The following is a 26,904-nucleotide window of genomic DNA, read 5'->3' on the forward strand; positions in this document are numbered from 1 at the left end:
ACATTTATGGTGATTTGTCAGTTTTAAAATGAACAAGTTTTAAACTGACATTGACATAGTGTTGATTTTTTTTTTTTATTTAATTCATTTGTTTTATATTTTAATACCTTTTTTTCTCTGCACATAGAAATTAAAAAAAAAAAGCCATGGACTGTTTTACACGCTCGCTGACGTCACTGCTTCAGATGATTGACAGGGAGTTACAGCCAATCCTGTGTGTGTCCGTGTTTTGCACAAGCCAATAAGCGTCTGCAACTCATTGTTTGCGGAAGTTGTGAAGCGGTTAACCGCGCTTTGAATCTGAACCACTCGTTTTGCTTAAAATGTTACTTTAACCGTCACTAAAATGTAAATAATGTAAAAAAAATTGTTATCGTGGATGTATTCTACATCGACAACAGTTAAGAGTGTGAGTTTGCAGACAATTTTACTCACGTGTAGCCCGCGTGGGTCTCTCCTCGTCACTGACTGTTGTTTTAAACCGTCATTTCGGTTTGTATTTATTGTTTTCAGACACTTTTTACCTGTTATATGTAGTCGATTAACGCGAGGTTAGCGGTCGGCTAGCAGCTGTGTTGTTATCCAGTCCAGAAGCGGATTCCTCGGACAGAGGAATCGGGGATCAGAGGTTGACATGAACCCACCGAAGCGGCTTCGCACCGCCGAAAATGAAGCAAAACCACCGAGAGGAGGGCAGGAGGAGGAGGAGAGGAGCGCAGTGGATGTGGTGGGTGATGGATTAGCTTAGCACTCTCTCATACACAGCTAACACTGATGGGCTAAAGCTGAAGGAGAATACACGGTCAGTTTCTTGGATGTGGTTATCCTGAATGAGAGTTCAGAGAAACTAGAACCTCTTAGGCGTACTGTTAATTCTGAATTGCATTAAATTAAGTTGAATTTCCATCTTAAACAATTTGTCCCGCAAATCATCTCAAAACATGGGAAAGGGGGGAGGAGCAAGCCCCCAAATTAGCATGAAATTACTAAAAAGTTGCAAAAAAACCCCCCCCCCCCCCAAAAAAAAAAAAAAAATTTATTATATAAAATTATATAATTAAGAGAATTATAAACATAGTTTGATGGACATTTTACCCCTTGTTTTTTTTAATCCCTGCTAATTCTAAGAAAGACACAAAAGCACAAGAAAACTGATGTCGATCAAGGATTAAAAATTGTCACTGCAGTTTTACTAATATTACAAATCCCTGAACTTATTGTATACGTTGTTCTCTATAGGATATTCATGACTGCTTGTTTGTGCGGTATGTCTTAACATTGACTGTAGATTCTTTCTGTATTTTCTGCGCTTAGAGTATAGTCATGCCAATGTACAATGCATCCTGTTGGCTGGATGAATGTCTGCAGGCCATATTAGACCAAGACTTCACTGGGACCATGGAGCTTTCTGTCTTTGACGATGCAAGCATTGTACGTTCGTTTGTATGCATATTTACAAGCATATTTGTGTAATTTGTCTCAAAATGTAAGAAGCTGAAGTTCAGATCCTGTGTATGTGTTTTTGTGTCCAGGATGACTCCAGGAAGGTGGTGGAGGGTTGGAGGGAGAGGCTGGAGAAGAGGGGCATCTCAGTCGTGATCTCTGGCCACAGTTCTGCCCAACCCAGAGGAGGTTAGGAGACTTTTAGGTTGTTGGTCCCTTATGTTTTGTCTCATTGCACTATTATGACAGCAGTCAATTTTATGTCTGAAGCCAGACAGGCTGAATGACAGAAAAGACAAACAAAAGGAATTAATCTGAATTATTTCTTACGGAGACATGTCCATGAAAGCTGCAGAAATTTAAGATATGCCTATAATTTACTATAATTTATTCTTCTCAAGTAAGTCCACTAACTAGTGTTTTTAAGACAATCTTCAGCTGATAGACTGTGACTCCTTCTGGTAGACCCTGTTTGACTGTTGTGTTTACAGACATCTGCTTCTATAATGTATTACGTATCTGGCTATGAAGGCAGTTAGATGAAATTGAGAACTTGAGAAAAAGTTTGTAAGTGGACCTTGAGACAAAAAATATCTATATATGTATCTAATATATGTCAAAAATGCAGTGAGTGGCTGAAGAAAATGGGTAATGTATGTTTGTTATCCATACAAGTATGCGACATATTTGCATTGCCTTTTTGCGTTTGGCTTTCACTTGATTTTAGAATCGATTTCAAGGTTTTACACGTTTCTTTAAAAGCACGTTTGCACTCCAAACACTGATCTTGCAACAAACATTCAGCTGAAGTAGACTTAAACTAAGCTGCTCCCAAATTCTGGGACAGCCTTCAAATAATTTTTGCTTCCTGAGTGACTTCCTTTCAAAGTGCTTTATATAACTCTTTAGAAAAATAGTTCATTGTTGAGTCAGATTAGCAGATTGTCAAATACTGACACTGTGGGTTGGTGGTTCAGTGCGGCTACCAACCCAAAGTGTCAGTATTTAACAACCTATTAGTAACACTCAACAATCAACTGTCTGTCTCCAGAGTTGTCTACAGCACCTTTAAATTTCTGTTAAAACCCCATTTTATAGATTTGCATTTCTGCATCAACTGATCCTTCTGTGTCATATCACTTTGAACCTTCTCTTTGTGTTATTGGTGTAATTTTTTCTATATTTTTTTTCTGTGAAGTACTTTGTAACTTTGCTTTGAAAAGGACTACATAAAAGGACAAAATGTTCCTATGAAAAGTGACCTATTGTTTCATGTTTCTCATAATTGTTTTGTTACTCAGTATTTTTAGCATAGAGACAGTATGACCTCAGTGGATCAGCAAAACTGTAAATAATGTTTAGTTAAAGTAGTTGGTAGTTTATTTTTATAGTCTTCTCATTAACCACAGAACAGTAATGTGTGACAAAAATAAAACAGCATAATGATCTCTGTGACGGATTATCAATCTCATTCATATGACTAGTTAATCTTATAATGTTGCATGTCTGGTATGACATTTTGAAAACGTTAAATGGTTGAATATGTTAATTACTAACACATGGTATGATGGAAATAGTGCATGGAGGTATAAATGTACAAATGTAGGAACACACACATGCACATAAACATAAACATATGCTGTTTTTATGTCTTTTAGTGGGATATGCAAAGAATAAGGCAATATCTCAGAGTTGTGGACTAAACTTGTGCTTTCAGGATGCGGTAAGTGTATGTATGTATTTGTGTGTATGTGTGTGTGTGTGTGTGTGTGTGTGTGTGTGTGTGTGTGTGTGTGTGTGTGTGTGTGTGTGTGTCAGTCAGTCAGACAGGGCATGTTTAATTTCACCGTCCAGATGTCTTCCATAACACATACAGTAGTGAGTCAATGCTAATTAGATCATATTGGTTTGTCCAAATATACACGCTGTACAAAGACACATTCACACACAGACCTCAGCGGCTGTTTGACAGACCTGTCAGTACACATGACTAATGAGCTGAGTGCAGCGTTTCATACGTGTGTGTGTTTTCTGTGTTTATGTTCATGTGAGTGGCAGCTCTGTCTTTGAAACAGTGCTTTGTTGTCACCCGTCTGAAAGCCAAATAGTCAAAACTACAAATCAAAGAGAGAAAAATGGGGGAATTCATTTTTTTTTTTTTTACATTTTTACCGATGCAAAACACAGGGCCTATAGACATGCATGAGTGGAAAGATGACAGAACCAGCAGGCTGATACATAGTCAGCGCTGCAAGCGGTTGGGGGTTTGGTGCTTCGCCTAAGGCCACTTTGTCAGTGCCCAGAAGGTGAACTGGCAGCTATTTTAAATGTCTCATTTTAGTCATATTTATCATTCATACTTTTGTAGTTTAGTTTTAGTCTACGAAAAAGTCATGAAATTTTAATCAGTCAAATATGCTTGGTTAACATTAGGACTTACCATGAAACATTGCAGTTAGCTAACTTACTGTGGCGTAAACAGCAGGGTGGTGTCCCTGTAAGTGTCTTTAGGTTGGTTGATTCTTTCCACCTAATTCGTAGCCAGACGTTTCTCCACCTTCTCTTCATACAGCGCATTGTGTTTTCCTTTATGTGGAATTATAAATAAAGGGTGTTTTTTTTTTTTTTTTTTATGACCAAACCCTTTTTGCATAAAAGCCGTCATGTTATTGTCGTTAACTTGTTGTTGGTTCAGGGAACCATTATCTGTGTAGCTGGGATTTGTTGAACCTGCACACATCCCTCAACCAGTTCAACCAGTGACATTGCTTATGTTTTGACACACAGACTAGAGCAGGGGTGTCCAAACTTTTATGAATGGGGGGGCCTGATTAGATCATGCAAAATACCCGGGTGTCACCGCTTCTGAAAGCAGTGGCCCTTGCTACCGGCTACCAACTTTATGTATTTTTTTTCTTTAACCATGTCTGTAGCCTCACAATTAATGTGTGTTGCTTTTTACCATTTTTTGAAAATATCAGGCATTTTGAATATTCGATAGCCTACCACTTACATTTTGGTCCTGTCCCATCTCCTCAGCAAAGCCAAAACATACATTTCATCATGTTTATCATCAAAAATCTATTTTTAGCTTGTCAAGATCCTGCCTTAGTCTTGAAAAAAGATAGATTTTAAAATAGATTTTTTTTTCATAGATTTTGTTAACAAGATTAACACTGCTCTCCACTTACCATTCTGCACTCCATATCACAAGTCTGTGTAGGACTTAAACACGAATAGTTACTGCCACCCTGAATCCCTCCATCTATGAATGGATAGATTCTTATACTAGTGTGTATTTGTTGTCATTTAATGCTAAATACTTACTATAACTAATCGTTTTCAATTGATTTTTTTTTCGGTGTGCTCCAGGATGATATCATGTTGCCTGAAAGAGTTCGTCTGCAGTATGAGGCGTCCCTCCTCCACCCAAACTCTGTAAGTTCTCCCTCAAGTATTTGCTTACTCACTTCCTTCCCTCTCTGTAGCTCTCTGCTTTTACCTCTCCTCCCTTTCTTTTCTCCTCTATTCTTTTTCTTTCCTTCTCTTTCTCTCTCTCTCTGAGGCCATCTGACCGATCCCTCCCCAAAAATATTCATGCTGTTTGTGTGAGTGAGTGAGTGAGTGAGTGAGTGAGTGAGTGAGTGAGTGTGTGTGTGTGTGAGAGAGAGAGAGAGAGAGCAGTTGGCACGCCGAACAGTGTGAGTATCCGGTGTTGATGCTTTCGGTGGCCTGCTAGGTCACAGGTCAAAGGTCGTGTGTGTGAGGGAAGTGAGGGAGACAGCATGGAGACAGCAGGCTTGCTGCCCTGCACAAACAGCCTGCCTCTCCCTCTTATGGCTGTGATATTTTATAGTTCTGGATGAAAAATGTGGTCCTCTGTTTGTTTTTAAGTTAACCTCCCCCCGCTGATGCACTTTTGACCAATATTTTGCCATATAGATAAGTGATGTGCTTAACAAAGCTCTGTAACTAACGATTCTTTTGTTATCATTGCTTATCCTGCAAATCATTTTCTTGCTTAATTGATGAATTACTTGTCCTATACAATGTAAGAAAAATTTAAAGATATTCAGATTACTGTCATACAAGACAAATAAAAACTGTATGTCTAGTAGCATTTGAAAAGCTGAAACAAGTTTTTTGGGCATTTTGCATAGAAAACGATTTCAAGTTCATTACTAAAATTGTCCAAAGTTAGTTTTATATCAATCAACTAATTGATAAGCCTTATGCAAGCCTTTACATTTAATTTAAAAATACCTTTATTCTACTTGTGAAACCAGAAGTAATCTTTGCTGCGTACCGTTAACCTTTAAAAAACAAAACTTAACAGTTACATATTTGGCAGCATTTTACAAATTTTTGCAAATGTTTTCAGGAGTTTCTAAAAGTAAACTATTTTTTAAAACTCATGTGGTGTATGTGTGTGTTTTCATGATAGCTGATTGGCTGTAAAGTTCAGAGGGTTCCCGAGGGATCTACCGAGCGCTACACTCGCTGGATCAACACAATCACTCAGGATCAGCTCATCACACAGGTAAACACCCGCAGCTTGATACAGCGTGTGTTTGGGCGCACACATTATGCCTGTGCATGTGTGTCTGTGTGTATGTGAGAGGTCATGTGCCAGGCAGCAGCCAGGTCAGACAGAAACAGGATACGTACCTGCCATTTGCAGTTTCCACGGAAATGTGGCAGTGGACTGGACAGAGGACGTAGCATCACGCCTGACCCCTCTGTCCATCTCAGTCCCACCAGAGGAAACAGGTCAGACTGCCAGCTGTCTGCTGAGGGGAGTCCATAGAGGAAACTGTTGGAAGTGGAAAACATTTTTAAAAAACTGGGGACTTACTGTGCAGACTGTTTCTGTTTCGATTGCTCCTCCAGCAGATGTTTTGATATATTGTGCTTATTGTACTGAACCACTGTGTGAAAGATGCCATGTATTTACATCACCTGAGACAACACCAGCCTCTGCACCCCAACACAATGGATTTCTCTGGCTATTCCTCCAAAGCAGGTGGAGTTTCCTGCTCTGAGTTAAGACGGAAAATTGTGAATGGGCAGGATCTGTGTCATATTACTATTATCACCTCATAGGACCACCTCTAAAGACGAAAGCAATGGTAATGTGCTCCAGCACAAACCAACCAAACTGATAACGTTTGGCCTCATTCACCAATTGATCTGAAGAAAAAATATTTTCTTAAAATCTTCTTACACAGTTTTCACAGAGATTCTGACATTCACTGACATTTCCTTATTTGGGATTTGTTTTTAGGTAAGAACACAATCTACACACTCACATGTCTCACGCTAAGTTATTGCATTTTCTACAATCATACAGTTGTATAATATTATATGATTTAAATTTAAAAAATATTTAGAATATATGATATTTTTGGTAATTCTTTTCATCATTTTAATAAAAAACATCATGGCCTTCTAAAAATAAACAACACTAACACTTTAGTTCACATCAGTTATGTTAATGGAAACCATGCCATTGACTAATTAGTGATTGATCGTGCTAAAAAGAATCCCAGGTTCTGGTAAACCAAAGGTGAGAGCGCAGCATTCAGAGTAAGTTATTAATAACTTTAAAAAATGGAGAAATAATCCACCTTCCAACCTTTCTTTGTGTCACTCCCTCAAACACATCTCTGTCCTCAGTCCTGACAGTTGTGTTACTGTAATGCATAAAGTTTGCGGTTTGCTGTTCAGGTGGTTGATTTATACGTATTTTTAGCATCCCCTGCATGTTTTTGTCTTGTGTTCTGTTATACTCTCTTGACACTACAAAATATGACAGCTGATTTGGCGCTCACTTGCTGCAGAGGTACCCCTACTGAAGAACAATTTTTAATTTTTGCAGTCTGTTGCTCAAGTCTCTTTAGACGTTTGTTTTTGCATTCTTGACCTAATTCTCTCAACGTTTTTAAATTTCTGTGCGCGCAACCATCCCTGCAGTCTCATGCCCTTTTATGGGGATCTGTGGGGAACCAGATGGTGAACTAGGATCAACTGGCACACACTTTCAACTTAGGAGGATAATGGGATTCATCATTATAAGAACACAGGTGCGAAGAGTTCTGATGTTTAATAACATGTCGCGAATTGGACTTTTCTTTGGACCTTTCATAAGAACAAATAAAAAATGTTAAAAAATACGTAGGAAGATACTGGTGAATGAGGCCTGCTGTGCCTACATTGGCTTAGTGTTTGCTTGCTAACCTGGTACTATTATAAATGCAGTAATTTTACTGCAAAAGGCAGTTGGCACGACTCGTATTAATGATGTTTAGACATTTAACTCACGACAGAAGCCTAAACTTGCGCTGCAGTGGTTACTTAAAGGTGTTAGTAAGTGAAAAATCTTTACATACCTCTTTTACAACTAACACATTAACCTTATTAACCAGTCACATTAATGATTCAATGATAAGTGATAGAAATGTGACAACACTGGCAGTATTTCTGTTTATGTAGAGATGAATGTCGACTGCTGCTGTCTGAACAAAACACACCGTCTCCAAGGATACAAGACAACCTGGACCCACTCTCTCTCACTCTCTCTCTCTCTCCTTCTCTCACACACACACACACACACACACACACACACACACACACACACACACACACACACACACACACACACACACACACACAGTCTGCATAACTCCTTAGCAGGCATTCCTGGATATTTATGTGATATTAAGTTTCATGGAGCATGAGAATGAGATCATACATTGATTCTGCAGGCTTAAAAGCAGTTCCTTTCCTGTCCCCTTCTTTTTCTTTACTTTACTTCTTGTTTCTGGGTAAAGAAACAGAATCTAACAGTTAAACCTGAGATTTACCCGGGCTGGGGCTTGTTTAACTTGATCCAGAGGTGGACACTGAGTGTTCATCTGTAGGACATTAGATATGGTTATCCAAACCTTCCCTACCCCACTGATTTCTCACTTCCAGACCGATTCTCTCTCTGTCTCTGTCCCTCTGTGTCTCTCTTTGTCTCTCTCTCTCTCTCAATGTCCCCTTGTTTCCCAGAACTCATTCTTATTCCTCTTATTCATGCTTTTGGCCACAGCTTACATCTGCAAAATGTTGCAATATTACAACAGAAGGGAGAAGAGATGTACGTAGGTGGACACACACACAAACACACATGCACGCTAGATTCTGTCCAGCTGTTCATCTGGCTGAATCCAGATGTTTTTCCCAATTTTCTTCATCTGTGATTCATTTGAGTTATGTAGTCGTGTTTAACTTTAACCGAGAACAGTCACACACTCATGCATGTACACACACACATGCACACACACACACACAAACACATATGCGCAGCATGTGAAACACCTTGAAATAGTTGTAGGGAAGAGCAGATCAACCTGGAATGACCCCCAGATTCAGAATGCAAGAACAATACTGAGCAAAACACACATGCAGGAAAGGAGGAACAAGAGGGAGTGGGGTCAGAAGAGAGGCCGGTGGGCAGCAGTGGAACAAGTAAGATGTGGGTGAAACAGAAATAATTCTAGGTGCTGTAATGTGGTCCTGGTGTATAAAAGAGGTTGTGGTTAGAAAGAGAAGACGAGGCCAAAACAAACTCTAGTCAGAGATCATGAGCAAGAGGATGGAAGTGTGTATCCTTCCTCTGCGCACTTCAGGAAGCACACACTTCTGTAAGAGAGCACATGCGGCTGCACTCTAACCTATTTTGTTTGCAGGATTAGAAGTTTCGCAGAGTCCTTATGCATGTGTTCCTAAAAGCCAAATGGGAAACTTCCCAGAGCCAGCCGCCAAATCCTGGTCAGGTTTCAGCTGATACCAATGTTGTGTTCTCTAACCACAACAAGAAGTTCCTTTATTTATGAAGTGGAGCTGAAACAAAGTGCTGTTTCCTGCACCGTGCGTGCATGTGTGAGTGAGAGAGACAGTTTGTTGAAAGACAACATGTTTGATTGTGGAAGCCTGAGTGCAGACTTGTTTTTATATTTGCAATAAACATTAAGAGTTGTTTACATTAGGGGTCGACCCATATAGCTTTTTCAGGGCCAATATTGATACCAATTATTAGCAGTTAATGAGACCAATAACTGGAACAAGTGCTGTTCACGGCTGCCAGTATGAGCACTTACAGTGTGTCCACAACACAGTATTGACTGTATGACTGATAACATGACTGCTGGATAATTAATGTCCATTTGTTCTGTGTTATAGTTTGAACTGTTTTTGTGTCTCAGGTGTACACGTCTCATGGGCCCACAGTTGTCATGCCAACATGGTTCTGCCCAAGGAGCTGGTACCTGAAGGTTGGACTGTTTGATGAGGGAGGCAAGGTGAGAGTTCACAACCAAACTATTCCAAATGCCTTCTCACTCTGTGTTGGTGTTTCTGTCTTGTACCTACCTTTGTTTACGTTTACACTCAGAATGATGCTCCAACAATCCATCCATCCTCAGTAAGACTTCATCTTCTGTACATGTTTATTTTGAACATTTAATATTTCTTTGTCTAAAATGTTAGCTTGGCTCTAAATTGGGGCATTTTTGAAAGGTCTGTGAGCACAGCACAGCTGGAACTCGTCATGGGTTCTGTTTTTTCCTCAGCATCACCAGTTTCAGGAGTTGGATAATTGATGTGTAGATCTGGTCAGAGCTGATCAGATCAGATCGATGGATGACAGGAGCAGCTGCTGTAATGACAAGTGAAAAAAAAATTTTGATCCAGCTGAACTGAACTGTTCAGTTTGACTTTCACTGCACCTGGTGTTCTGCTGCTTGGTCTGAGTCCAGAGTATGTTCTGCGTCCTGAGAATGTAGTGAAATTAGTTTCCAAACAGCATACATATTCCAGTAGTGCTCCTAGTGAACAGTCCGACTCCAAAAATATAAAATCAATACATGGCGGCAGATGTTTTAACCGTGGTGGGCCACCACAAATGAATAAATGAGTGGGAAACCGTGCCCAGCCACCATCATAAAACACTGAACCATAGAAAGTTCCACCTGAAATTACCGAAGCTTCATTAGCACCCGTTCTGTCGATTTTAGATATAAAAATTTAGGGCTGTCAGAATTCACACATTAATGTCAGTACAAAATGCATTTTGTTTTTAAATCACGTAAATTGTCAGCAAATAGTCCTGTCTTTAACAGATTGTACTGCGCAACGTTTTAAAGCTAGAGTGATAATCCTGGTAAACTAGAAGACCTGAGGAATCCAGTAGTACCAACCATGTCATGCTTCTCAGGAAGGGCACAGAATAAGACTCCAAAGGGGTCCCTTGACCTCTGACCTCAAGATATCTGAATGAAAATGGGCTCTGTGGGTGCCTGAGTCTCCCCTTTACAGATATGCCCACTTTATATTAGTCCAATGCATTTTTTTGCTCTCATGTAATTCCTAATCAAGTCAATCTGGTAAGAATTGCTCTATCATGGATGCCATAACTGTTTTGTAATGCAAAATAATGGATCTGAAAACATGTGATTTAAAAAAAAGAGATTAATTGTGATTAACTATTCCAAGATAAATCGCAATTTAAAAAAATTTGTCATTTGACAGCCCTAAAAAAATGCATTAAAACTATTAACAGTCATTAACCAACTCTTCTTCCTCCTCTCCAGGGAGTCCCGGAGGACTTGATCTTCTTCTACCAGAGTCTTCGTCAGGGAGGGGGCTTGGCCAGGGTCGACCAGTGCTTGCTGGTGTACCGTTACCACGAGAAGGCCACCACGCACTCTGTTACAGAGTAAGTTTCCCCTCACACACTCCGTCCCTGCTCGTCTACACTCACATACTTGGACACGGTGTTGATCCCCCACCTACTCACAGCTGCCCGCTGGCATCCCAGATTTTCTCAAGGTTCGATACTTTCACACACAAATATGCGCGCACACATAGGCGCATGTTTTTGTAATCTTGAGATTTTTGAGAACACGGTTTTGGAATTCCAGACTCTTTCCCAGCATGTGAATTAGGATTGTGGACCTGTTTTCTTGGCTCTGTGGAGCGTTCCCTGTCTCTGTCGGGGGAATCGGATCTTGTTGTGAACTGTGGATGAGTTGGTGTGTGTGTGTGTGTGTGTGTGTGTGTGTGTGTGTGTGTGTGTGTGTGTGTGTGTGTGTGTGTGTGTGTGTGTGTGTGTGTGTGTGTGTGTGTGTGTGTGTGTGTGTGTGTGTGTGTGTGTGTGTGCGTGTGTGTGTGTGTGTGTGTTTGAAGGATCTGACACTCCTGCTGTTGCCTGTGCTTCAGCAAGGTTATGTAGTGTCTGCAGGTGTGTGTGAATGCCTCAAAATATAAAACACACCAAAGCAGAGGGTCTTTTCCTGCTTTTCCTCCCCCAACACCTTCCTGCCCTTTCATCCCCTCTTTCTTTTCCTCCTTCCTTCCTTCCTCAAGTGCTCATATGTTTGAGTGTTGACGCACTCCTTCACCGATCATCCTCCTCTGTCTTCATCTATCATCTGTCTATTTTTGGATGCCTATTTCAAGCTTGCTTACTTTCCACTCTCCCCCACTTGTTGTCAACCCTCCCATCCACAGCCTACCTACTTCCTCACTTCAGTTAAATGAAACCATCATCTTCACTCTGTCCCTTACACACACACACACACACACACACACACACACACACACACACACACAAACACACAAATTGAGTAATTGTAGAGGCTGTTTGTGAGGTGAGAAGTGTGTTTTTTAAAAAAATAAAAATGTTTGCAAAGAGCAACTGAGACAAGAGACTTCTTAACACAGAAAGGCTGTGTTTATAAATGTGTGTGTGCCAGAGTGCATGAAAGTGTGTTTGCCCTTTGATCTGCTGGGTATTAGAAGGATGAAGGCTTCAATATGTGTATACAGAGAGTTTATAGTAAATCTCTGCCATGTTACTGCCATGTCTCAGAATCAAAGTCTGGATGGAGAGTGTATAGAAAAGTAATCTTGAGACCACCCACAACCCTCAATGGTGGTGGGTTTGTTTGTCATATGAGGCCCGCTGTTAGACTCAGTAAGACGCTCACATCAAGAGATGAGAGTGGAGTCCCTCCTGAGAATGTGTCCGTGTAATTACTCAACATCAGCGCATGCCTGTGTGTGTGTGTGTGTGTGTGTGTGTGTGTGTGTGTGTGTGTGTGTGTGTGTGTGTGTGTGTGAGTGAGTGAGTGAGACAGAGAGTAAGGAGGAAGAGGTGAAGAGCATGAGTAGAGCGTGAAGATACATATCTCTGTGTAAAAATGTGTGTGTGTGCGCGCGCGCATGTGTGTGCATGTGCGTGTGCGTGTGCGTGAGGTTACAGCTGTACATATCAGTCAAACTGTAAGCAACACGAAAACAAGCTAATTTAAAACAGGTGCAATTCTTCCATCCAACTGAAAAATACGGTTGTTTATCAGAATTGAGCCCTGGTTTTTATGTAATGATTTAATAAGTAAATGATTTTGGAAAATTCCTTTAGAGAGGAAATTATTGTGTGATACTGAGAGGATGTTTCCAATTTATTACAATTTGGGTCTCTTTTTTGTATTTTGATCCTCCATTTCTTTCATCTGTGATATCTTGGATATCATGAAAGGAATTGCTAAAGTGTGATAAGCATAAAAAGAGGAGCAGTCAGATCATCAGACAGTCCATATTAAACCAACAATTTAGCCAGGAGACGCAGTATCAAGGTCCCACCCATCTGACCCAATCCCAGCTGTCAGTCATAATGGTGCATGCCCTTTTCTAGCATCAAATAGCTACCCTAAACCTAACTTATCAGAAAAATGAACACTGACCATATATCAATGTGATAAGAACTACCAAAAATGACAAAAACCATCACTGGGAAAAATTAACTTGGCATATACTTTGACATTTTAGTTTGGCCCATGTCCTATCTGCTAATATAGATAGTCAGCAAGTAAGCAAATAAATATACATCCCAAAATGTTAAACAATTCAAGCGATATAAGTATTCAGCCCTTTTATTAAATATCCCCAACAATATGTGTCTGTGTGATTAGTTTACCGCCCCATTTAAAACAAAGTCAGCTCAAAAAGCAAAATATAATCTGGGTGTAGTGACTGCATGCAGCACATACAGTACATCTGTAAGTTTATCTCAGATAAAAATCTTGTTTTCACACTGAATTAAACAATCTTGGCTTGGGCTGACTAATTTTGAGCTTGAACGCTTGCTGCTTCTGTGTCCATCCTCTAATATCCTCTACTCATCTGCTCTGTTTCCAGGGAAACCATTTGGAAGCTGCGAGTTGACTTCCTGCAGGAGAGAGTTCTCAGCCAATGGGAGAGCTTCACAATATGGAACGCCGGGAAACAGGGCCGAAAGCTGTACCGAAGCCTGAGCCCAGCCAACCAGGAGAAGGTATGCTACATCCAGTAGGCAGTTGGATATCAGTCAAAGAAGTGGTGGAAAAAATGTCTATGTGTAGTGAATGTGCGCGCGCCAGCTCTCACCGCCATTCTGGTTCATTCACCAGGTGAAGGCTTTCTGTGATGTCGATGAGAACAAGATTCAGAAAGGCTTTTACACGTATGAGGAATCCAAGGTGAGATCAGCCGCTGTGGATACTAAGTACAACAGGTTTATTTTGACTCATTGTGATACAAGCTATGATTCAAATGATAACCCAGCCACTTTATTCCAGCAAACTGTATTTCTATGAAACTGTGACCAACAACAACATGTGGTTTGTGTGTCTTTCTTTCTCTTTATATCTCTCCAGCGAAGACCTAAACCAAAAATCCCAGTTCTGCACTACAAAGATGCTTCTGCCCCCTTCATTATCTGTGTCAAACTGGTGAGCAGAAAACGTGTTTGTGTGTTGTATGTTTGCTGTTTCTGACCGCCTGTCCCTCAGGTCTGTAATCTAAGTTAACGACATAATGATCGAGGGCGTGTGCCTGGCGCAGGACATAACACACACACACACACACACACACACACACACACACGCATACACACACACACACACACAGAGGGGGCAGTCAGGAAATGGGTAGAGACAGCAGCCTGATCTTTGATCACATGACACTTGAACAAACATCTGATGTTTTTGCCACTCCTCAGTTTTGTACATTTTGTTCTCTAAAATACTGCCAATGTTCAAAGCTATGCAAACATGCACACGCACACACACACACACACACACACACACACACACACACTGCTGTTCTGGCAGCCGAACCACTAATTGCTTATTTATCACCTAGTCACATTCAGACGTCAAATCCAGAGTGACCCCACCTACGCGGTTACTAATTGCTCAATTATGGGAATTGGGAGAAGTAATCATAGTTGGAGGACGAGGAAACCTGGACTCAGTCATTCTCGGTCTCTTGTTTTCAATGGCACGCGTGTGCGCGCGCTCGCGCACACACACACACACACACACACACACACACACACACACACACACAGACTGGACTCAGTTACACAAGTTTTTACACCCAGATATCAAATAACAACAATCAACACATACACAATTTCAACTTTGGTGAGTCTAAACCTCTTTAGACATTATATAACCTTTGACTGTAGGTCAGTGTACTTAAAACACTCAAGACAACTAGTACCTTTATTAAAAAGACAACAAAAGGAAGAGTTTCAGGGCAAACATTAACTCTTATAATATTCTTATAATACTTTCTTTTGTGGATTTTTTTAACCTTTCACCATGTTGCCCGTTGTTTCATCTGTAGGACATGACAGGAGGCGTTCTGGAGGAAAACCTCAACTCTTTGCAGCTGAAGGAAGGAACAGATTACTACCATTTCAACTGACTGCTCAGAGTGACGGAGATGAAAGAAAGAGGCCAACAGGCTAAGAGGTATGCACACTGAAGTATAGGCAGGCGATAACAGAAAAGATCGAACTTAACACTTAGAGTCGGTGATAATACCAAGACAAGACACATAGAAAGTTAGAGTGTAATTTAAGAGCTAAAAGAGTTGGAAGAGAAAGAGTTGGAAAATGAACAGTTCTCAAATAATTATTTGGCAAAGTTGACAGAACTGCTAATGAAGGCATAACAGTGTATCCCAGACTGCCTCATATCTGAACCACAGCACTGAGGTGGTTATTAGTTATAGTTTCTAGGTTAGCAAATTGATACCATTCTAAGATCTGTTCATGAAATGTGAATCTACCATCAGGAGACACTTATCTTAGCTTTTAGCACAAAGCCTTGAAAGAGGTGGAAACAGCTAGCCTGGCTCTGTCCAAAGGACACAGAATTCACTTACCATGTTTTTCAAACACGGGTAAACCCGCTAAATATAGGCAATTGGTTGCAATCCCATTGCCAGTGAACTCACTGCTCCAGCACACGAGTCTGCCTTTCTGTCAGCTGGCGTATTTATGTGTGTGGCTTGTTTAGTTAGTGTGTCGATGCGACGTCACGGTCAGGCAGGAGAACAAGTAAACAGTAGACAGCAGCAGAAACAGGGGTCTTTGAAAACTTTTCAGTGGTTTCTTCCCTTTATATTTCTCTTACTTATTCAGTCTCTCTCTCAAACTTGGTGCAGACTAACTTGGATCAGTGTTTGAGCTGCTTAGGAAGAGACGGTAAATGTTGATGGGACGTTATTGCATCTTGCCGGTTTAGGAGCTGAAATTGAAGCTGTGTTCCCATCAATGCCAATCGGGGCTGGAGGTGATAAAAACCCATGTCTACTGCAGAGTCACTTGACCCGGGTGTGAATGCCAATCGACTGCACTCTCATTGCATAAAAAGCCAGATGTTAGCTGGTTTTTGTGCAGCGGGACTAAGGCTTAAATCAGAAGACACTGGATTTTGGTCACCCAACGTCTCAACCTAAATTCAACTGAATATCAACACCTGATGACACTGAACATGGAAGGAAGACATGGTAATTGAATTGGAACAAAGAGGCCCTTATGCTTCCACAGAGGACAGCTCTTTATAATGACAGAGGACATGACATGCTGATGTTGACCACTCGATTAATAAACTTTAGTGTTTTCTAATCCTGTATGGACTGAGATTGGGATTTACCAACCTGTACACTTGAACTTGTGTTTAAGTTAAAGGAAGCGATCAGAGTCAGGGCATCATAACAGAGGGATCAATTTATAAAGGGTGGGATGTATTATGACCAGAATCATAGATTTCTTCATAGCCCTCTCTGATGCAACCATGCAAAATCAGATATACACACGCAGCTGCTACAAATGTACAAACATGAATACTGCACGTATTTGTTTTTCTCTCCCTTGGTCTCTTATGAAATCTAAAGAACAATAACCTCTTTAAGAGAGCTAGAGTTCTGATACATAAACACACACAAAAAGTTTATTTTACCTCACACAGTTTGGAGTTTTTCTGCCCAAAGGTAAACAGACCTTTCCACACAAAATCTCCCCCGGTGTTTCCTGGGTCGAGGATGTGGTCTGCCTTACTGTAAATCTGTCCACAGCAGTTTGTAAGGAGGCAACAGTGGCAGTAAAAGCAACTGGGGGATGGGGGTCTTTAACTGTGCCAAAGTTTTATTATCACCACCTTTGTTTGTTATCACTAAACATACAGTTGCACAGTGGTGTGAATGAACAGAATCACTCTGCTGTATTAGAGGTTAGGCTTCAATTCATTGTTTGATAATTTGAGCGTGATTCAGTCCGGGTTTTGAGGTTAAAACCCCAGACCTCTGCCATCCACAGTACAGTGCTGCGTAGGGGCTGAGAAAAATATCACATAGTATTAGCGCTCAGTCTCTACCTGGGCCCCTCATCCCTTTGTGTTTCTGCACATAAACACTTCAACAAGTCTTTGCAGTAGGGCTGCAACTAATGATTATTTTCATCATGGATTAATCTGATGATATGTTTCTTGATTCATTTTTAATCTATAAGAAAGGTGACAATAGCACAAAGTGTCCTTTATATTTTTCTTACACCCAATGGACACATTCACATAGCTTGTTTTCTCTTACCAACAGTATAAAGCCCAAAGATACTCATTTTACTGTCACGTACGACAAAGAAAAGCTGCAAATGGATCTTGAAATTTAATAATAATTTGCTTTCTCGCTTAAAAAGTGACTTAAACGATAAAAATCTTGTGGACTTATTTTCGGTTGAATTGTCAAATAAACTAAATGTTTGTCTCCACTTTGCTGGATTACAATTTTTTGGACTGTTTAAATTTGTAACTGTCTTCTGGTTGTTGTTTTTTTCCATTTTTTTATCCATTATAGCAGGTTGTAAAGGGCTGTAACATGCTATGCAAAAAATGCTGAAAATGTGCACATCAATAGGATGTTGAAGAGGGTGCTGCAACCAGACAAAGTGCAGGCAAAGACCAAAGAACTTCATGTTCAGACCTTCCTCTGTCACACGCTATGGCAATGACAGTTAGTCAGTTGGTCATTTCACCACTTTGATCCAGACTGAAATATCTCAACAACTAGAGCTTTGCAGGAATGTCTTTTTGTTTTGTAGACCAACCCAAAAGCTAACATAACCTAGGTTTCCTCATCAAAAAGCCAAGCTGAGATTTTTCTGTCTCAAGTCATGCAGGGAGTCACAGATACAATGGCAGTGAATTATGTAAATTTTCAAAATTAAATGTCCTGTGCAGATCTGCTTGACAAAATCAACTATGGCGAGCATTTACACAGGTAGTAGTCAAATCTGAAAGATATTTGTACCTGACAGAATGAACTATTCCACATTTAACTATGTTTATACAGGTAGTAGTCTATTCTGATAGATATTTATACCTGATAGTAACACCTACTCTACATTTAGATACATTTATAAAGGTAGTAGTCCATTCAGATAGATACTTGTAACTGACAGATTGACGCCTTTACCCAGGTAGTCATTCATTCTGATATATATTTATACTTGACCGAATGACCTACTCCACATTTATACAGAAGTAATCCATTCTCAAAGATATTAGTACCTGACAGAATGACCTACTACACATTTGACTACATTGGTACTGATAGTAGTTCATTCAGATGTCTGCACCTGACGAAATGACCTGCTCCACATTAATTACATTTTTACATTTTAATTTCACCACTATGTTTAGCAGCCTTCACCTGGATTGACAATGGTCTGTCTTAACTGTCAAAAAATTAAATGAGCTCCGCCATCAAACAACACCTGCCGCTGAATGAGTGGTTCCTGCCTATATTGACAGATGTCCATGCCATAACAGTGACACCTACAAGACAAATTAAGATCACACATCGATTTTACAACAGGAATGGCACCTATACAGACATAAATGGTTTCAAATGGTTGCATTATGATAGCTGTAGTGATCCCCTGGCTTATACTCTAGCACTATATTTGTTCAAAATGTTAATTTGTCCCACTGACAAATGCCATTGCAATGCCCTGTAAGCTGATGTCATCCCCATAAGCCTAAGCTGAACTGTGCTTAGCACTAATTAGCAAATGTTAGCATGCTAACTGCTAAATAAGATGATAAATATGCTAAACATTACACCTGGTAATCATCAACATGTTAACCCTTTGTAACCTGGCTCAACATCAGTTTTCTTGTGCCACTTTTTGACCTTTTGAAACTGAGCCAATTTGTTGAATTCTTTTGTAAATATTACGGGGAAAAGACAATGACTTGGCAAGAAATGTCCCACAAATTGCAAGAAATTAGGAGGATTATTAGAAAATAATTAATATTGCCATTGTGAGCATGTTCGCATGCTGATTTGAGCATTTAGCTCAAAGTGCTGCTGTCATTTTATTTAGCAAACACTAAATATATGTATCACATCTGCTCAGCACGCCTGTCACACTCATGGAACGAGAAGGCGCTTTGGATAAATGTCCACCAAATGGACACCATATATTTTATAATGTAACAAACTAAAGTGATTTGTTTAAGTAAGACCATGCTCTGTCTACATACATCTTGTCCCACATTCCCACTCTGCCCTCGTGATAAAGCACTTGGTAGATGATCAGAGCGAGCACTAATGGAGAATCTATGAAAGACACTCATAAAGAGAGTAAACAGAGCTTTACTCAGTGTTTACACTCCATCTCTCTGCAGACATCAGACCTGATAACACACACATGCACAATGAATGACCCTGACCCTGGAGCCTGCCTGCCCTCACTGGTCAAATAAACCTGCAAGTGTGTAGCCAAATTACGCACACACAAATATGCACCTACACAACTGCGTGCTCTCTGCCGGTGCTGCTGATAAGAGAAAGAGATAAGAGTCGGGTGTGTTTGGGTGAAGAGAGCTCACAGAGGTCAGACACTAAAGGTTTTCTATTCACCTGGAGCTTAAACACGTTCCTTTGTTTCAACATCTCTCTCTGTACGGTACTGAGATATCTTTGTGGTGTCTGTCACTGAAAATGAGAGACTGTCTTTTAACCAGCAAGTCACCGGTGTACACGCCTTTTCTATGATGCCATACAAAGCCGAAGTACATTAACTAGGCCTACACATTTTAGTCAAAATTAAGTTAAAGATCCAGTGTGTAGGATTTAGGTGAGTCTGTTGGCAGAAATGGAATATAATATTCATAACTATATTTTCTTTAGTTTATATTCCTGTAAAAATAGGAATCACTGTGTTTTACTTACCTTAGAGTGAGCTGTTTCTCTCTGGCCTATAAATGGAGCAGGTTCTGCGTACAGAGTAGGCCTTGTTGTAGCCCAGAACACACTAACCAAATGCTGGCTTTAGATAGAGCAATTCACATTTTTTTGTGTCTGCTCCCCTAGTTTCTGTATACGCTTGGCACGTAGGAAAAGTTTCAAATAAATCATACAGCTAGATGTCACTAAAGTCTACACACTGGACTTTTGAGACCAGGATCTTACTTTTTGGGACCGTATTTTTAACCACAAAAAACGTGATTGCACCATAGAACTGTATAATTTGTGTTACAGCAGCGTAAAACTTTTACGGAGAGAAACATAACTAGACAGCTTAAATCAGTTGAACACTGGCTGCTAAAGCCAGCTAATTAAATTTACCTCAGTTATTTTTCTCTATAATTCTCTATATCTTATTCGCTTAGAAATATCAGTTGTCATGAACTGACATTGGTAATTCAGTTTGTTATTGCATAACTAAATAAAGCAGATGATAATTCTCAATGCATTTGCTAAACATTAAGTAGCTACTCCAGCTAGCTCAGCCAGTTAGGCCATTGAAATACGCATACTTTATGGTAGTTAAATTGCGTTCAAAATGCTTTACATTTTAGATTGATTTGCTATTGATTTTAAAAATTCTGTAAATATTAAAAGTAGACAGGCACATAGACACTAGCAAAGAATCAAACCAGTTCATTGGACAAGTAAGCTCGCAGAATGTGCTCTGTACTGGACACTGAGTTTTCCCCCTGAAGGCCATCCAAAAAAGGACTCTCATTTTAGGTCTCATGTCAGTTCTATTGCAGGGTCATAATGAAGGCATTACAATCTTTCTGTTAGTCTCGATCATTGTTTTTGTTTTATTGTCAGGTTCTCTGTTTGTAGCTATTGCTAGCTCCCTCTTTGTGGCACAGTGATGACAGTGAAGTGATGTTCTTCTTCCCTCATTTTTCAACACCTACCGAATATGTTGTTGAGCGATACACTCAGCCGATCCAGTGAAGCTGTTTATTTAGCCCTTACTGGTAAATTAAAGATTTTAAAAAAAGAGACGTTTGTACTGTTTGTGAGTAATGTGAAAATAAAGGTCATGAGGATTGTAATCAGAGATGGAGGAATGTGAGGCTCGTTGAGGTATAGCGCCGTGTAGACGGACAGAGCGTTTCTCCTGTCAGGTCGGCTGAGAGGAGCCAGGTGATGGTGGGGGGTTAAGGGGAGTAGGTCAGAGGCTCTGCTGCTCTGTAAATATTTCACATGGTGAAGGAGCACATGAGGTCAAATGGCACATCAGCAGCTCAGACTTCCTCTGCTGTAGTGACAGGATTAGACTCAGGTCAGACGCCCTCTGCTTCCTCCAGATCTTTTAACTGCAGGCGTGTTTGTGGTGAAATTGTATGTTTTTGAAATCCAGGGATGAGGGTGTGTGTGTGTGTGTGTGTGTGTGTTTTGGTGGTACAGTGATGCAGATGCGTGGAGCTTTGTGCAGATCGACAGCGAGTAAGTGTAGAAAATCACCTGTCAGGTAATTCAGTCGGGGCTGTCACTGCCAACACACATGAGCTGTTAAAGTCAACCACCAGTCTAAATTATTATTTTTTTTGTCTCTCTATTTAAATTGTTGTTTTTTGTAGCAACTTACATACTTAATGTCATAGTTATATACCAAGTTACAGTTATACTTGATATATTGCATAACTATTTATGTATTTAAGCATGTAATCATATATATGTATATATGTGTGTGTGTGTGTGTGTGTGTGTGTGTGTGTGTATATGTGTATATATATGTATGTCTGTCTGTATTATAAATATTAATTCATTTATATATGTAATTATTTATTCATTTAATTATATCATTGTTTATGTATTTATAATTTTAGTTACAGCCCATTAAACCCTCTGTATTTATTGTCATTTATAAGAAAAAAATTTGGATTTCCAGGTTGGGACGAATCCCTTTTTTTTGTGTCCATCTTTCATTTGGTGCAATAATAAATGTTATGCAATGATAAATGGTAAATAAGTTATGAATAGTTTTTAATGGTCATTTTGTCCAGTAAGTCAAATGGGTTTTCCCAACCTGACAGATGTTGTCCTCACCAATAGATTATGATTGATCTTTTGATTGTTGTTACAATTTATAAAACATTTAGATAAGGTTCTTTATTAGAACGTGAATTTTAATTCTTTTTTTTATTATTCAGTTCAGTTTGAGTGTTGAAATCTTACTTTTATTTGACTTGTAGCAGAACATCATCACAAACAATCAGTAATGTTTTTTATAGTAAAACTTGTAACAAATAAAATCAATGGCATCTTGACAGCACCATAGCAGTATTGGAAATACCCATTTCCACAGAGACATAATAATGAAGGAGTGTGAGTGGGTGTGTTTGTGTGTGAGGGGAGGTAGGGTGTGTGTGTGTGTGTGTGTGTGTATGTGTGTGTAAGGGAGCCTGTGTTTCGGTATTTCTTGAAATGTGTTACATAGCTCTGGCTGTGTGGGGGAATGTGACGAGTCAGTAACATGCTTGCTGTTCCGACTGTTTTCTCACGGGAAAACCGCCCGAGAACCAAACAGGCGTTTAGAGCGCACGTGTGACTTCTTGTTAGTCAAGGGTTGTCAGGGTCTTTCTGTTTCTTGGTAATGCGGTTAGTTAAAACATATTACATTCATATAAGTGCAAAAAAAACGCTTCATAACATAAAGTCATAGCTACTTCAATCCCATTGACAACTATGTCAGGTAAGGTGGTAATGAAAAAATACATAGGCTACCAACATTTAAATATCTTAACGGTGTTTAAGAGTCTGGCGGTGACTGCAGAGGTTTTTGGGGTGGGTGTTTAAAGGGAGTGCTGCTGTTTCAGACCTGCATGCTGCTCTAATTTTCACTGCGATAATATGATCCATCTGTTCATGAAGTCAACAAGCACGCACAACACAATCACACCATCTTATACTGTTTCTCTCTGGCATCAAGACCTGAACGACATGCATGCACGGGGATCTGACATGCTAAATATAAATTATTTGTAGGATCTTGGGAAATAAAGGTAAAATTAACAAAACTAAAAGGTCATTGGCGATTATGCCCCTTTACGTGTGTCTACAGGTTTGCTTTTAATTTAACCATCTTTTCATTTGTTCATTTTGACGTTTTTGGGAGGGGGGGGGGGGTGTTTTTTTGTGTTTCTAAACTCATAACCAACCGCTGCTGCTCTGTACAAATTCAAAGGGCCAATTTAAAATTAGATAGATAGATAGATAGATAGGTATGAGGGGAAAAACGAGCTCAGTCCGTCAGCTCAAGTGGATCTAGGATGAGTTATAAAGTTTGTATGGTAGCCTTTTCTTCATGCTGAGATGAGAGCTCGAGGTCTCTCTCTACACATGTTTGGGGGGATGTGTGGGAGTGGTTTGGAGCGAGCGCTCGCGTGTCACTCAAGCGGAGTCAGCAGCTGGCACGCGCCCCCCGGTGACGTGAAGCGGAGCGCACAGATCGAAAGTTTCTTAAACAGCCTTATCTTCCTGCTGCGCGCGCTCTCCGCGTCTTTAAACCCACCCTTTTACCAAAATGTTTTTCTGCCTCATCCTTTGCCTCGGCTGAACCTGTCATGTAGAGACCGCGCGCTGCGGAGCTCCGGGGGATTTTTTTTTTTACGGGATCTTGCGGTTCGGGAGCGGCAGAGCGCGCGGCTTGCTGGTCTGCTGTGCGGGGTTTCGGTGACCGCCGGGCGGACGGGCCACCATGCTCCGGCCGTGGGCTGCGCTCTGGATCCCAGCTGTGCTCCTGTGTCGGGCGGTGGCACAGTACTCCAGCGACCAGTGCAGCTGGCGAGGAAGGTGAGGGTGAAGATGGTAAAGCATTTATGATAACCTCTGTTTAATTGATTATAATTGATCATAGCAAGCGACAAAGAAAACAAACCTAGGACATACCTAGGTACTCCATGGGGAAATATTATCCGTCTTGTTTTCGATCTCCCACTTTCATGTACTTTTGACTTGAACGCATGTTAAATTGTGGAAATGCAGAGGAGTCATGAAGGGGCTTGAGTCGTGTGTGAGAGGGAGGTTGCGTCTTTGAAGTGGCTCTGTAGTGCATTCTTTGGGATTTCAGCGGGCTCAAAGGAGTAGCCTAATTAGATGCGTGGACGTTTGATTTAGATTTAATGTAATCTCCAAGAAGGACACTGGTAGGTCAGAACAAAATGTGTGATTTTTTATATTCTGGTGCAGTAAAGTAGATGAGGATGTGTCTGAATGTGCCATTGCCTGTGATTACTACTCAGAAATGTTTTTGACGTCACATCTCAGTAACTCATATTAGTATCTTTATTGTAATCTTTACATAATCTCTTCTCAGAAAGGAGCATTACACACAAAACGGTTAAAATCAATAAGGCAGTCTGTGGGCTTTAATTTGACCTTGAGGGACTATTTTGACTTTAGTGATCCCTTTAATTTCTTAGACTCCTCTTGACTCAGCAAAATGTTAACCCAATTTTAAATTCTACAAGAGATTCAAACTTTCCACAACGGGACTATTGTGAATTTCCACCGAAATGTTGGAGAAATGTTTATAAAAACAAACATTTATTATGAAAATTTATGGTTTTAGAGATTATAACTATCAGATCAGTTAATTATTTTATTGTTTTACAGAACAAACCAACTTATTACATAACATTTTTGTAGAACCAAAGTTATTACAACAGTTAAATGCATACATGTTAACTATCATTTTAACAATATTATTTAGTCCCAAAATATTGTTAACATTGTGTTTTGGGACTTAAGAACTATTTAGAATGATAGATTGTTATATGCTATAGTTTTAACTTCTGAAAACATTGATTTGTTATAATAGATATTAGCAACATATTGCTGAAACACAGGAGCCAGTGACTACTCCAGCAGAGTTTTCGCGGTTAAAGGGATAGTTCATGTTTCGTTTTAAGTGAGACTGAATGTGGTACTTATCAATAGTTTTATGTTTTACCTAAGGTGGATGATGGTCAGTACGCCCCCAGTTTGAAGAAGCAGGCTGGACATGGAATCTTAGCAATCTACTTCCATGGACAGGGTTTAGCAACAAGATGTATTTTAGCCACCTAAAAAACTTCCACCTAAAGAAAATCAATGTCGGCTTAAGAGTACACTATATTGGAAGTATTTTAAGTGCTTTACCTTAATGTCAGACAGTGATTTTCGACAGAAAAATGAAGCCATTATATCGCTCTCTTCAAAGTCAGGCTCCATTAAGAAAAACAGTGCTTTAACATTGCTAAACACAGTAGCTGCCAGTCTGCTGCTGCCCTGATCAGTCAGCTTGTTTGTGTTATTGCTTGACTTTAGCAAAGGTTGGTTTGGATTTACCAAAGTCACATTGTAACACAAACCAACAACCTGAGCAAAGCATCTGTAGGCAAGCAACTCTTCTGTTCAGGGGGCTAAAATTACTTTTTTTCTCAATGGAGTCCGGTGGCTCTGACTAGAGCATAGATGGAGAAATTGAGCCGTTGATGGCTCTCCTGTTGAAACGGACTGACATTAAGGTAAAGCAATGGAAATACTCTCAGTATAGCGTACACTGAAACTAAAATTGATTTTTTTAGGTTGGACTTAGCTGTCTAAAATACATTTTGTCGCCAGTGTCCATCCACAGCAGTACATCTTTCTGTGTCAGATTTCAGCCTGCTTCTCCAAACTGGGGGTGTGCCGACTGACATCTACTATACATAATAGATCGTCTATGGACAAGTACCCCATACAACCCCACTTCAAAAAACCTGAACTATCCCTTTAAGATTTTCAAAATGCACTTATGATCAGAGGAATGTCACTGCTTCAGTTCATATCTTAGTAAACACAGCTATATGGCCTCTTTGATCACTCCTCCAAGTCCCCAAGTCATAAAATATGAAAGGCCACGCTCCGCACTGTGTTGTAAAGTTTACCGGCCTCCAACTTCCAACGACTTAATAGCCCAATCAGTTCCTGGTGCTGAGGTAGCTTATGCACATCAGAGACAAGCGACCACATCCATCCAAACTGTGAAAGATTTGTTGGCAGACAGCTGCAGCAGAGTTATTCTTAATGAATGTTGCAATGTCATTAAATCCTTTCCATATGTTTCATAACTCTGTTTTTCCAGCATGTTATTTTACATTTTTTTATGTGCTCACTGGAGCATTTTTGCGACTCTTTACACTGTAAAATCTGACAAGTTGATCTTACTTAAAATAATTTTGGAAACTGATTGCCTTGAAAAAGGAAGGTTCGTATAACTATTAATCTTTACTTTACATCTAATTGCTAAGTTCACTCAAAATGAGCTGCATTTACTTTTGTGAAGTTGATGCAATTTAAAAATGACAGGTGGAATTACACTGTGTTTTTTCTAAGTGTTGGCAACTTCAGAAAACCAAGTTAGTCTGACTGAACTTGATCATGACACAGGATTTTTCCAGTGATGAAGTTAGGAGATCTGCAAATTTTGTTTTCTTAACGTGTTTAAGAATGTACTAATATGATGGTCTTGTTTACATCCAGCAGAATATAGATATATAGTACAATAAACTTGGTTTACTGAAGATGCCAAAACTTATGATTTAGTTTAACTTATTATTTTCATTATTATGTTGCCACAACTCCACAAAATTAAGTAAATATTATTACATTTTAAGTGAACTTAATAAATAGATATAAGGGAAACAGAAATTAAGAGTAAAGAAAAAGAGTACTTTTTATTTTATTTATTTATTTAGTTTATTTTTTTGTCAAATATTACAGTGTCCTGAATCCAAGTTTCCTTACTGTTGGTCA

At 39.8% G+C, this 26,904-nt stretch overlaps 2 protein-coding genes and 1 long non-coding RNA gene across 7 annotated transcripts in view; 2 read left to right on the forward strand and 1 right to left on the reverse strand.

Annotated features, from left to right (window-relative positions):
• The window catches only part of qtgal (queuosine-tRNA galactosyltransferase), a 27,104-nt gene continuing 200 nt past the window's right edge, over positions 1-26,904 (forward strand). Inside the window, exons 1-14 of one of the 5 annotated variants that reach the window (XM_042485189.2) lie at positions 9-409; positions 514-727; positions 1,315-1,431; positions 1,533-1,632; positions 3,102-3,166; positions 4,816-4,881; positions 5,888-5,983; positions 9,693-9,788; positions 11,079-11,203; positions 13,687-13,822; positions 13,938-14,006; positions 14,184-14,258; positions 15,160-15,287; positions 16,065-17,587. In XM_042485189.2, coding sequence (XP_042341123.2) covers positions 635-727; positions 1,315-1,431; positions 1,533-1,632; positions 3,102-3,166; positions 4,816-4,881; positions 5,888-5,983; positions 9,693-9,788; positions 11,079-11,203; positions 13,687-13,822; positions 13,938-14,006; positions 14,184-14,258; positions 15,160-15,240 — 1,119 coding nt within the window. In that variant the 5' untranslated portion in view covers positions 9-409; positions 514-634 and the 3' untranslated portion in view covers positions 15,241-15,287; positions 16,065-17,587. Of the gene's footprint in view, positions 728-1,314; positions 1,432-1,532; positions 1,633-3,101; positions 3,167-4,815; positions 4,882-5,887; positions 5,984-9,692; positions 9,789-11,078; positions 11,204-13,686; positions 13,823-13,937; positions 14,007-14,183; positions 14,259-15,159; positions 15,288-15,984; positions 17,588-26,904 lie in introns of those variants that run through there. The other 4 variants (XM_088075722.1, XM_088075723.1, XM_088075721.1 and 1 more) reach the window with 4 other exon arrangements.
• LOC148189953 (uncharacterized) lies at positions 9,918-15,796 on the reverse strand. Its single transcript, XR_015776228.1, has 2 exons — positions 15,703-15,796; positions 9,918-10,144 (listed from the first exon to the last, which is right to left on the reverse strand). It is a non-coding gene; the product is annotated as an uncharacterized LOC148189953 (long non-coding RNA).
• Positions 23,545-26,904, forward strand: part of metrnlb (meteorin like, glial cell differentiation regulator b) — a 6,903-nt gene continuing 3,543 nt past the window's right edge. Inside the window, exon 1 of the mRNA XM_042485190.2 lies at positions 23,545-23,919. Within this exon, the coding sequence (XP_042341124.1) occupies positions 23,825-23,919 (95 nt within the window). The 5' untranslated portion in view covers positions 23,545-23,824. The remainder of the gene's footprint in view (positions 23,920-26,904) is intronic.

The sequence above is a fragment of the Plectropomus leopardus genome, chromosome 3 (genome assembly GCF_026936395.1).
Source record: "Plectropomus leopardus strain MGB_pleo_1.0 chromosome 3, ASM2693639v1, whole genome shotgun sequence".
NCBI classification, from domain to species: domain Eukaryota; kingdom Metazoa; phylum Chordata; class Actinopteri; order Perciformes; family Serranidae; genus Plectropomus; species Plectropomus leopardus.